Consider the following 13,239-nt stretch of genomic DNA (forward strand, 5'->3'; position numbering starts at 1 on the left):
AAATAAGTTTGTATTTAAATTTAAAACATTTATTTTCTAGCCCTCTGTAGCAGTAAGCATTAATTGATGTTAGTTATTGAAAATGAAAGGTGCGTTTCAGTAAGCAGTCTTCACACCAGGCCTGGTTACACAGGGTGACAATGACAAGGCCGTCCCCCATCCATGAGGGTAAATCTTTTCTTAAAGATATATTCACCTCATCTATATTTCTATTTAAGAATATAAAAAATAAGTTTAAATTACTTATATATATAAAACTAAACACCATGCCAACTATTGCTTATTTTCAGCACTTAATTCAATTACAAAAAGTTTTTTCATATTTTAATATGAAATGAATTAGTTAATTAGTTAAATGAATGAATTAGTTAATTTGCTTAGTTTTTGTTGAAAACATAAATTGTATATTCTATAACAGTTTAATAATTTCCATTACAGCTGCTGTGATACACAGACTGAGAATCATATTTGCATTGGTACAGTTGGGTGGTTCTGAGTGCAGATGTTCATCAGTCCAAATGGACAGAACTAAGCAGGACAGTTTGAAGACGAGGAGGATCTGCTGCTGTGTTGTACTTATTCTACAGATTTCTGTGTAGGCTACATGTTCCAGTTTAATTATTAATTTTTGTCATTTTTATTTAACATATGAAAAATGTCAGCATTTTGGAAACTGAGTCATTTCAATATTTGTCCTGAATTAGATTTACAGGGAGATTGGCATTGTTTCAGGCATGAAGAAGGTAAAACTTTTATTATTGCATAAAACATCAGAGTCTACCAATAAGAGAGCACGTAAGAAGACTTGGTTTAAATTGTGAATTCATGAAGTGATCAGTAATAAAGACAGAAGACTAAAGAGCAGGTAGCTGCTGTGAGGGGTGAGCAGGTTCTACTCAGAACAGTTGCTTCTCCTCAGTGTCCCAGTAACAGCAGGCTGGGAGCTGTAGGTGGCGTCACATGTGACTGAGGTGACCGTGTTCCAGTCGGTGGCTCTGAGAGTCAGGGTGCTGCTCCAGCTGTACAGGCCATCCTTCTGCAGGACCCCACGACCGACCTCCCCACTCTTACTGCTCCCATCCACCTTCCAGCTCAGACTCCAGCCAGAGGGGGCGCCCTCCTTGGCCAGACACACCAGCGTGGCGGAACCCTTACTGGACACCTCGTCTATAGATGGGGGGAGGACTGTCAGTGTAGGACGGGTGATTGCTGGGAAAGAAAACAGGACAATTTAGATCAATAAATATTGAAGTTATGAAGTGTTTCTGATGTAGACACGTCTCATCATATAACCTCACCATAATCTCCACAATCATAAAACATACACTGGGGTCTCTGCACTAGAGGTTTTAAAATAATTACAATTCATCTTTACTTTCGTAATGTAATTGCTGATTTTCTCACATTAGATCTGATCTGTAAATGTGAAACATGCAGGTTCAGCCAAATTAGATAAAGACAAATGATTTTACTACGACATTTATTTCTAAGAGTGTCAGATGGATTTACATTTTGTTCATATAATTTCACTTATTATCAGGTGTGTAAGTAGACGGGTCCAGTCTGGTACTGTTTACCAGTAAAAGATTAAATGCTGGTACACAGTACTGGAAAGAGGGGAAAGCAGCTGCCAAAACCCACAATCCAAACCAGTCAGAGTCACACATTCAACAAGCAAACACACCAGATAACGTTCTGTCATCTGAAACTACCTTCTGAAGCACTTCTGAAGCGTCCGAGCTGGACGGAGCTGAGCTGCCTTTCATTACTACCAGTTTATGTCAGATGTTCCTCCAGAAAATCATTTACTGTCTTATTAAATATATTTAATACATAAAATATTAACTTATTAGATATATTGTGAAGCTTGTTGTTGTTTAACCATCAATAATTTAAAACTACTTTCACTCCTGCTTATAAGGGGATGTTGATTCTATTAATACACAGATACATAAAAGCATAAACCAGATCACTCCTATCTGAGGAACTGTAGTGAACAGGTTTAAAATATGTATTTATAATTTACACTTTTTACATGATTCAGGAAATTATTTTCGAAATTTTAACGCATGAAAACACACTGACTATATCTTCATCTCAAAACTCTTACTGAAGTATTAGTTTTAGTAATAAAGCATCAAACTATATGTATAATAAATATATTTTTTCTGTTTATTCATTATTAATTTTAAACAGGAAACACATAAATAAACAAACCACATTAAAGTAGAACAAATTTTTACTTACTGCCAAGTTCCAGCTTGGTGCCGCCACCGAACGTCCACCACAGTGATGGAGTGTAACTGAGACGTCGTACAAAAACCTCTTCATGCTTCACTGCTGGTGTCTCTGTATGAAAAGGCAGCTCCTCTAATTTCTCTATTTTGGGACTTTATTCGTTTCTACATCTTCACTGGTTCTGGTTCTGGTGTCATGTGGCTTTTAATTTGAATAGAATCCTCGTTTCTTTTTGAAAGATTCTCCTGTTAAAAATGAAACAGAACAATGACCAAAGACACCAATCATGACGTAAACTGACAAGATTTACTTTTATAGTCCTGTAAATTAGGTTATGAATCTAAACTTGTTCATTAATTTACTACTTTTTTTTAGTATGTGATATTTTACATGGAGGATCTTATTAATGTCTTTGTCTATTAGTAATATGTGATGAAGAACATTGATGATTAAACAGATTTCTATTTGAAGTACATATGTAATAAAATACAATAAAAACATTAAATAATCCTTTATGTCCATCAGTACATGACTGCAGGAAATGCAGGTTGAGGTTAAACTGCCGTAAATTTACATAGAGGTGGGGTTTTGCATACTTATACTTATTTAATTATAACTGTAGTTGTTCAGGACACACAGCTTCTCCTACACCTTCACCAACAATGATCTTCATCACCATCTTCATCTTCTTGTCACGTCCGTGCCGGCTCCGCCCCCCCCAACACGCTCACCCTCCCCAGAGTATTAGACTGTGTGTCCGTGTCTGCGTGTCATGTCGTGTAGCCGCGGGTGCCCGGGTAAGTCCCAATTCCCTAGTGTGCACGGGGCGTGTCCCTTATCACAGTCCTGGGTCGTGGGTTCAACACATTCCCTCTCCAGGCTCCTTCGGCACGGCTAGTGATCCTCACGGGCTAACGAGCATCAGGTGCGGCTGGTTTAGTCTAATCCGCCTCATTATAAAAGACCCGTGTGATCCAGAGTCTACAGAGCGATTCTCCAACGCGACTACCGGAGTCTGATCCCCTTTGTGTCTGTCAAGTGTGGTTGTGTGTACAAACGCCCCAGACCCCTGCGGAGTCTCACGAACCTGCCTGGCCGTTTGTGCAGGAGCGCTCGTGAGGAGGACCCCGCCGGGTCGAGTGGGACTCCGCCCCTTCCCTCGGCTCAGCGTGGTTTCGTTCTTTGGACTTTTGACCTTTTTTCCCTGACGTATTTTTGTTGTAAATAAACTGTTTTCCCCTTGTCACCCTGCCATCCGTCATTTTTCCCAAACAAGACTCAAACGTGACAGAAGAATCGCTCTCTCTCTCTCATGATGGATGGCTCATCAGTGCCCCTGCCCCCGGATCACCCCCCCACCACCCTGGAGGAAGTGGTGGCCGCACATCACCACCAGTTGGGTAGGCTAACCCACTCCCTGGCAGAAGTGGTGGCACAGCGGGATCAGATCGCGGCGCTCACCACAGCAGTCCAGCAGCTGCTGGCCCAGCCCCCCAGCGGAGCGCCCCCCCCCCCCCCCCCTTAGCTCCCACCCCCCGCCTTCCAGGAGAAGGCCCTCGGGTTCCAGAACCCCCCCCCTTCGCCGGGTCGCTAGTCTTCCAGAGCGATACTCCGGTGACCCCGCAGAGTGTAAGAACTTTTTACTGGGGTGTGATTTATACTTTGCGGACGTCACCGGGCTCACGGACCAACAAAAGATTAGTACCATGCTGCAAAGACTATCCGGACCGGCTCTAGATTGGGGCGGGGCCCTCTGGAGAAAGGGGGGCGAAGAGGTGAGGACTTCTGCAAATTTTATACACCACTTTAAGGTGGTGTTTGATCAGTCGGAGCAGGGGCGGTCCGTGGGACAGCGCCTCCACACCATCCAGCAGGGCAGGTCTACCGCGAGAGAATATGCTCTCCGATTCCGGGTCCTGGCAGCAGAGAGTGGTTGGGGGGAGGACGCGCTGCTGACCATGTTCCGGGCTGGCCTGGCGCCTGAGATCCAACTAGAGATGGCGTGTCTGGACGCTGGGCGGGGCCTGGATGAAGTTATAGACCTCGCCATCAACCTGGACACCCACCTTCATGAGAGGCGCCCAAGGCGCTCCCCCCAGCGTGCTCCAAGGGCTGCAGTGGTCCGGGAGGAGGGCGAGGGGTGACAGGCGTTCACCATCCCCGGAGGTGATGCAGGTCGCCACGGCCAGTGTGGAGCGGGAGGAGAGGAGGCGGCGTCTCTGGACAGGGGCGTGTCTTCGCTGTGGGAGTCCAGCTCACTGGAGGGACAGCTGCCCACAGCGCCCCCGATCAGAGGGGCAAGCAAGAAAGGTTCTCTCCCCCAATGACAATGGACAATTTCTTATACAAGTGTCTGTGTGTGTTCCTGACCATCCTTGTGTTTCTCTCCCTGCTCTTGTAGACTCCGGATCAGGGAGCACGCGACGACGGTCGAAAGCCCACGGGCACAGGAAGCGCACGCCATTCCCCCCGAATTTCAGGATTTGCACGAGGCCTTCTCTGTTGATAAGGCGATGTGTCTACCGCCGCACCGTCCGTGGGATTGCGCGATCGACCTCCTGCCAGGGATTGGGGGCGGTACTGTCACAGTATCATGGTAACCCCGGGAAGCTTCACCCGTGCGCCTTCTATTCGCGAAGATTGACGGAGGCCGAAATTAACTATGATGTGGGAAACCGGGAACTGTTGGCCGTACAGGCAGCGTTGGGGGAGTGGCGCCACCTTCGAAGTTATTACTGATCACCGGAACCTGGAATACATCCGGCAGGCGAAACGCATGAACTCTCGTCAGGTTCTCTCCCCCAATGACTATGGACAATTTCTTACACAAGTGTCTGTGTGTGTTCCTGACCATCCTTGTGTTTCTCTCCCTGCTCTTGTAGACTCCAGATCAGCGGGTAATTTCATCGCACGGTCTGTTGTGTCTACTTGTCATATCCCTACCCATCCTCTGCAGTCCCCTGTTTCGGTACAAGCCCTGGACGGGCGACCGTTAGGGGACTAACCCTTATCCATAGCAACTGACCCCCTTTTTGTTTCCATTCCCCCATTTCATTTAGAGAAAATGTCATTTATGGTTCTACCCCAGTCCCCCCACCAACTAATATTAGGTCTGCCCTGGTTACGTACACACAACCCTCACATAAACTGGAACACTCACACCATTTTGTCATGGTCCCCTACATGTACGTCCCGGTGTTTTGTTCCACCCACACCTGTGCACGCGACGACGGTCGAAAGCCCGCGGGCACAGGAAGCGCACGCCATTCCCCCCGAATTTCAGGATTTGCACGAGGCCTTCTGTTGATAAGGCGATGTGTCTACCGCCGCACCGTCCGTGGGATTGCGCGATCAACCTCCTGCCAGGGAAAACCCCTCCTCGGTCCCGTATTTACTCATTGTCTGAACCTGAGCAGCGGGCAATGGAGGAATATGTTGCTGAGGCCCTGCGTCAGGGTTATATTAGGCGTTCACGCTCTCCCGCCTCCGCCAATTTCTTTTTTGTGAAGAAGGACGGGGGTCTGCGCCCATGCATTGACTACCGGGGGCTTAATGAGATCACGATGATGTATTCTTACCCTCTTCCACTGATCCCCGTTACCATCGAGCGTCTCCGGGGGGCGACCTTCTTCACGAAGCTCGACCTCCGGAGTGCCTACAATCTGGTGCGTGTTCAAGCGGGAGACGAATGGAAAACGGCATTCAGCACCACGTCGGGGCATTACGAGTATAGGGTGATGCCCTACGGACTTGCGAATGCTCCGGCCGTTTTCCAGGGGTTCGTGAACGACGTCCTCCGAGACATGCTGGATAGGTTTGTAGTAGTGTATATTGATGACATCTTGGTGTTCTCCAAAACCCGGAAGGAACACCTCCAGCATGTGAGGGCGGTCCTCTCCCGCTTGCGTACGCATCAGTTGTATGTGAAGGCTGAGAAGTGCTCCTTCTTCATGAAGGAGGTGACATTTCTGGGGTATCACATAAGCTCAGCGGGAATCGCTATGGAGGAACCTAAGGTAACGGCGGTGACTGAGTGGTCGGAGCCCACGTCTATCAAAGGGCTGCAGCGCTTTCTGGGGTTTGCCAATTACTATCGTCGATTCATCAGAAATTACAGTACTGTGGCAGCGCCGCTCACATCCCTCCTCCGGGGGCATCCAAAGACGCTACAGTGGACCGGTGCTGCAAAAGAGGCGTTCTGCACCCTGAAGGAGCGGTTCGTCACAGCACCGGTTCTACAAATTCCCGACCCGACGAAGCCGTTCGTCGTGGAGGTGGATGCCTCGGAGGTGGGATTGGGGGCGGTACTGTCACAGTATCATGGTAACCCCGGGAAGCTTCACCCGTGCGCCTTCTATTCGTGAAGATTGACGGAGGCCGAAATTAACTATGATGTGGGAAACCGGGAACTGTTGGCCGTACGGGCAGTGTTGGGGGAGTGGCGCCACCTGCTTGAGGGAGTGCAACATCCCTTCGAAGTTATTACTGATCACCGGAACCTGGAATACATCCGGCAGGCGAAACGCATGAACTCTCGTCAGGCTCGGTGGACTTTGTTTTTCTCCCGTTTCTCATTTAAAATTACCTACCGGCCCGGGAAGCTAAACGGGAGAGCGGACGCACTCTCCCAGCAGTATTCTGCAGGCGAGGTCCCTAAAGAACCTGCCCCCATTCTGCCCCCTTCCATGATTGTTGCCCCGGTCATGTGGGACCTTGACGAGGAGATCATTCAGGAGACCCGGAATCACCCGGCTCCTCCTGGATGTCCTCCAGAGCGAACATATGTACCGGAGCGCTTTCGTGGGAGGGTGATAGAATGGGCCCATACGACACCAGCTACTGGCCATCCGGGCATTCGCAGAACTGGAGAAGTGGTGGCCAGGAAGTATTGGTGGCCCTCGTTACAGAAAGATGTGCAGACCAGTGTCTCCTCCTGTACTGTTTGTGCCACCACAAAGAGTCCACGTAGCCTACCCGCCGGGAAATTAGTGCCTCTTCCCGTACCGGAAAGATCGTGGTCCCACATAGCAGTGGATTTCGTGACGGATCTGCCGGTTTCGAAAGGCTACACTACGGTTCTGGTGGTCGTGGATCGATTCTCGAAGGGGTGTAAATTTATACCATTTCGATCCCTCCCTTCTGCCCTCCAGGTGGCCGAGGCCCTTTTCCAACATCTCTTTCGGGTCTATGGCATCCCGGAGGACATCCTCTCTGACCAAGGCCCCCAATTCACCTCCCGGGTGTGGAAGGCATTCTTTAGGAGGCTGGGGGTTGCGGTGAGCCTCACCTCGGGGTATCACCCACAGTCCAACGGACAGGCAGAGAGGATGGTGCAGGAGTTAAGCAGGTTTTTAAGGGCGTACTGCCAGTACAACCAACACGATTGGGCAGAGTACCTCGTGTGGGCAGAATACGCCCAGAACTCCCTGCGTCACTCTGCCACGGGCCTGACTCCTTTCCAGTGCCTGCTTGGGTGCCAGCCTCCTCTGTGTCCCTGGGATGGGGAACAGTCTGGGGTGGCTCGAGTGGATGAGTGGTTTCGGCGGGCTGAGCAGGTCTGGGAAGGAGCACATACTGCCTTGCGGTCAGCGGTTCATCGCTTCAAAGTCCAAGCTGACCGTCGGCAGCGGACTGCGCCTGTTATCAGAGAAGGTGACCGGGTCTGGCTCTCCACGAGGAACCTGCGCCTCAAACTCCCCTGCACCAAACTCACCTCGCAATTTATCGGCCCCTTCCTTGTTGTGCCCCAAGTAAACCCAGTAACATTTAAACTGAAACTCCCCTCAGATCTTCGCATTCATCCTGTGTTCCATGTTTCCCTACTTAGGCCAGTCACGAGGGGACCCTTGCACTCGGACGACGCGGACGTGACTCCCCCAGCGGCAGTAGAGGTGGATGGTGCCCCTGCCTACAAGGTCCGGAGGCTCCTAAATTCTCGGAGGCGGGGAGGGGTCTTGCAGTACTTGGTGGACTGGGAAGGTTATGGTCCGGAGGAGCGGAGTTGGGTACCGGCCGGGGATGTGCCCAGCCCCGCGGCCGAGGGGCCGACCTCCCGGTTCATCACAGTCCTCGCGCCCACGCCCAGGATCAGTGAGAGGGCGTCGCTTCCGGGTCGGAAGCGTGCCTGGAGAGGAGGGTACTGTCACGTCCGTGCCGGCTCCGCCCCCCCCAACACGCTCACCCTCCCCAGAGTATTAGACTGTGTGTCCGTGTCTGCGTGTCATGTCGTGTAGCCGCGGGTGCCCGGGTAAGTCCCAATTCCCTAGTGTGCACGGGGCGTGTCCCTTATCACAGTCCTGGGTCGTGGGTTCAACACATTCCCTCTCCAGGCTCCTTCGGCACGGCTAGTGATCCTCACGGGCTAACGAGCATCAGGTGCGGCTGGTTTAGTCTAATCCGCCTCATTATAAAAGACCCGTGTGATCCAGAGTCTACAGAGCGATTCTCCAACGCGACTACCGGAGTCTGATCCCCTTTGTGTCTGTCAAGTGTGGTTGTGTGTACAAACGCCCCAGACCCCTGCGGAGTCTCACGAACCTGCCTGGCCGTTTGTGCAGGAGCGCTCGTGAGGAGGACCCCGCCGACGCGCGCCGCACCAGCCCGAGGGTCGAGTGGGACTCCGCCCCTTCCCTCGGTTCAGCGCAAGGCGCCGTGGTTTCGTTCTTTGGACTTTTGACCTTTTTTCCCTGACTTATTTTTGTTGTAAATAAACTGTTTTCCCCTTGTCACCCTGCCATCCGTCATTTTTCCCCAAACAAGACTCCGGCGTGACACTTCTCTCTTATCTGCTGGATTCATGGTGAACATTTTTTTACAGCATGAGAACCTTTCACTTTTATACTAAATATAACATCTAAGTTTTTAATTTGTAAGATGTAAGGTGATTTTTATCTCCTCATTAGATTCCAGTGGACAGGTTACTGTGACTCAGGATGCAGTAAGTCCAGTTCAGTTAGGAGACACAGTGAAGATCAGCTGCAGACGTGCTGGACACATCACTAGAGAGTGTAGTCCACAATGTATCTCCTGGTACCTGCAGAAACCTGGAGAAGCTCCTAAACTTCTTCTCTACTATATTAACTGCCTCCAGTCTGGGACTCCAGTGGATCTGGTGATGAATTCAGTCTGACCATCAGTGGGGTCCAGGCTGAAGATAGAGGAGATTATTAATGTATGAGTGCTCATGTACCCAGCAGTAGCTGGGAGTTCACACAGTGCTAGAGAGCTGAACAAAAACCTCCTTCAGTCACAGTGCAGGTGCTGAGGGGGGAGAAGTCAGAAAGACTCTTATAGTAAAGAGGAGATGAAACACAGAAACTAAGTGGATTCAAAAGTTTTTTTCCTGCCAACCGCTGTAAGACCCAGGTATTAAATACTTAGTGGCTAAGTGAAAGTGAAAGTCTTTGTGATACACAGCAGCACAGCACATGATGACACAACAAAATGTGTCCTCTGCTTTTAACCCATCGCCCTTGGTGAGCAGCCATGACAGGCGCCCGGGATGCAGTGTGTTGGGACGGTGGCACCTCAGTGGGATCTTGGTGGATCAGGAACCTTCTGATTACTGGGCTGCTTTCTTAACCGCTAGGCCACCACTGTCCCTATGGAAGTGTTCTCATAATTGGAAGGTTGCAGGTTCAAATCCCATTTGCCATTGAGGTCCCCTTGAGCAAGGTACCGTCCCAACACACTGCGCCTGTCATGGCTGCCCACTTCTCACCAAGAGTGATGGTTAAAAGCAGAGGACACATTTTGTTGTGTCGCCGTGTGCTGTGCTTGTGTAACCACTAGTAACTTTTCAAAACTAAATATCTAATTTCACTGCAGTGACAGAAGGTAAAGAATTGAACCGACATAAAAAAGTGAAGTGATTGTCACTTGTTATACACAGCCGCACAGCATACAGTGCACACAGTGAAATTTGCCCTCTGCATTTATCCCTGTGTGAGTAGTGGGCAGCCATGACAGGCGCTCGGGGAGCAGTGTGTGGGGACGGTGCTTTGCTCAGTAGCACCTCAGTTGCATCTTGGTGTATCGGGATTCGAACCGGCAACCTTCTGATTACGGGGCCACTTCCTTAACCGCTCTGCCACCACTGCCCTGTTGCATTGTTGTACTATAATACAAATCAAAAGTGAATAAGTAAATGCCAGTTTTTCAGTGTTTTATTACACATTTTCTTTTGAAACAAGTTACAGGCAATCACTTTGAAAGAGAACAATACAAAGATTCCATTCAAGGCCTCTGTTGTCAAGATGAAATGAAATAATATTTGGAATTGTAAACAATTTGATGTAACTGTAGACTTGATTTATAACTAGTGGTGGGCCGTTATCGGCGTTAACGTGCTGCGTTAACGCGAGACTCTTATCGGGCGATAAAAAAAATATCGCCGTTAATCTATTCACAAAGTTGGGTTGGGAGCTGGGTCTATACTACGCAAGCTATTGTGCCGGAGTTAAATGGTTACACTAGATTTATACAAGTATATTTCTTCTTTCTTGTGTCTTTTATTTTCTTATTTTCTAAAGACTTTTATTTTGTTTTTGAGACCCGGTTCAGGTCTCTTGGACACATGGCGTGAGCTGTGAGAGGTGCGTGGGGTTTGTGTGCAAAAAGTTATTTCTTTCATTTTAATATATGTACATATTAGGAATATTTTGCATGTGTGTTATTTTGTGAACATTTTTTTTTATGTTCTTTTAATACTGTTTATTGTAGAGAGAGGTGCAGAAAGACGCGATGTTCTGACGCGACCTTTTTGTACAGAATACACTTTGCACAGAAAATCTCTTGGATGTCAGCTCATCATTTGTGGTTCAAGAAACGAAATCAAAAAGTTACACAACGCAGAAGAAGAACCGCTACACTATGATGACTTTCACCTTGATATTTTAGCGCGGATGTATACCTAGCCGAATTGCACTGTAGGGGGCGAGAACGAGTCTTCGAACTGTGAAATTACCACATTAAACGTGACGCGGTAACATGGATGCAGCTATTTAACTGAATAAACAGTTGGTAAACAAAAGTACATCTTATTGAACATAATTTGTTTTCATCACCAACTATCATAGTAGAACAGCTTTCTCAAGCAGTTTGTGATGCATTTTGGAAACAGGAGATGAGCCCCTGGTCTAATACGCCACCTGGCTTGAGAAACCTGTTCTCAAAGACTTACTTTTAGTCATTATTTGGGTAACACATATATTCTGAATGCCTTCAACAGAATTCAAATGATCCATTTTAATGTAGATTAATGTAGATTAATCTAGAATCTAGATTAATTTTGCTTACTCTAGATTAATCTAGATTAATTCCAAGATTACAGTGAGAATTAATCTATGCCCACCTCTATTTATAACACAATCATTTATTTTAATGTTCCAGTCTGCGCTCCCCTGATGCCACAAACGGCAGAAAAACACCTGGTTCAGACGTGCATGGCATAATTTTTTAGGCCAAATGCGCTGCGGGTGCCGCGGGGCTCAGAGCGAAAATAGTGCGTTGTTCTAAACTCCTGGTAAGACAATAATGTCATGTTGTAGATCTCTGGTCAGTCAGAGAAAGATCAGGTTTTCCTCCTGTCCCGCTTCAAGTGTGTTTCAAAGTGGTAGAAAGAAAACTCCCCCGCTTGGATTCTATTGGTTGCACGAAAATAAGTCACGGGCGACCCGGAGCGGTGCTGTACTCTGCAGATTAGGTTGCCATAGTCACTACCAGCACAACTTTTAAAGAAGAATTTTTATACCGCCCCCAGAAAATCACCAAGCAACGTCATTATGATATGATCGATTATGTTCTGCACTGCATCGATGCAATATCCAATTATTTTCAAGACCCCAACTCCTTAGGAGGTTAACAAGGGTCTTGACTTTCCTCCATTTGTACACAATCTGTCTGTCTGTGGTCTGGTTCAAACTTTTTAGAGTTGGTTTTGAAATGTTTCCCAGCCGGATGAGCATCAATCAGTCTTTTTCTGAAGACCTTGATCCTGCCATGATACACTGTAAAGAGCAGACGTTGATAGATAGACCTGCACAAGAAGTGAATTCATAGCACAGAACATGAGATGTTCCTCTCTCAGCAGCACCTGCAGTAGGAGCAGCTGCAGCAGTGCAGTCACTGTACAGTCTGACTGAGGGAGGTTTTTGTACGACTCTGTATCACTGTGTGAACACATAGCTGCTACTGATATAGTGTACACTCTGACAGTAATAATCTCCTGCATCTTCAGCCTGAATGCTGCTGATGGTCAGAGTGAAATCAGATCCACCACTAGATCCACTGCCACTGAACCTCTCTGGAGTCCCAGTGTAGCGGTTATTAATATAATAGATGAGGAGTTTAGGAGCATCTCCAGGTTTCTGCTGGTACCAGGCAAAGTAGTTACTATGAATCCCAGAGCTGGTTCTGCAGTTCAGAACGACTGTATCTTGTGGCTGAAAAGTTCTTTCTCTGGGAGTCTGTGTTACAGTAACCTGCCCACTGACCTCTGAAAAATAGAATAAAACAAAACTTTTGAGAAAAGTATTAAAATATTAAAATTAAATGCTCAGTTTATACATATTTATATTTATGTAATTTACCTTGTACACACAGAGCAAACACCCAGAAAACAATGATGAACATCATTGTGATCATTTCTGTTGTTGTGAAGCATGAAAGTGTGTCACCTAAATCAGCTATAAACTCTGTGAGAGCACTGAGGCATGTGTTGACGATGCAAAGTGTCCCCTCTATGTAAATCATGCTGCTGCTGCTGTTGCTGGACGACCAGATTCATGTCAGGGAGGAAACTTTCAGCTTCTTCACGTCTTACAAAATACTCAAAAACTGAAGGTGTCCTCTGCTTGGCTAAATAGTTCAGTTATTCTTGTAGTTTGACTGGTTTGTTTCCTGGATTGAAAAACTTGTCCTGCTGTCTTACATTAACATTTGGTGGTGTAGTGGTGAGTATAGCTGCTTCCCAAGCAGTTGACCCGAGTTCGATTCCCAGCA

At 47.6% G+C, this 13,239-nt stretch overlaps 1 gene segment (V, D, J or C); it reads right to left on the reverse strand.

Annotated features, from left to right (window-relative positions):
• Positions 1-541: 541 nt before the first annotated feature.
• On the reverse strand, positions 542-12,881 carry LOC114765262 (Ig kappa chain V-V region MOPC 21-like). The segment is given in 4 exon segments: positions 542-1,209; positions 2,248-2,281; positions 12,414-12,733; positions 12,828-12,881. Coding segments are annotated over 4 exon segments (717 nt in total).
• Between the last annotated feature and the right edge of the window lie 358 nt (positions 12,882-13,239).

This window comes from Denticeps clupeoides, chromosome 15 (assembly GCF_900700375.1).
Source record: "Denticeps clupeoides chromosome 15, fDenClu1.1, whole genome shotgun sequence".
In the NCBI taxonomy this organism is placed as follows: Eukaryota; Metazoa; Chordata; class Actinopteri; order Clupeiformes; family Denticipitidae; genus Denticeps; species Denticeps clupeoides.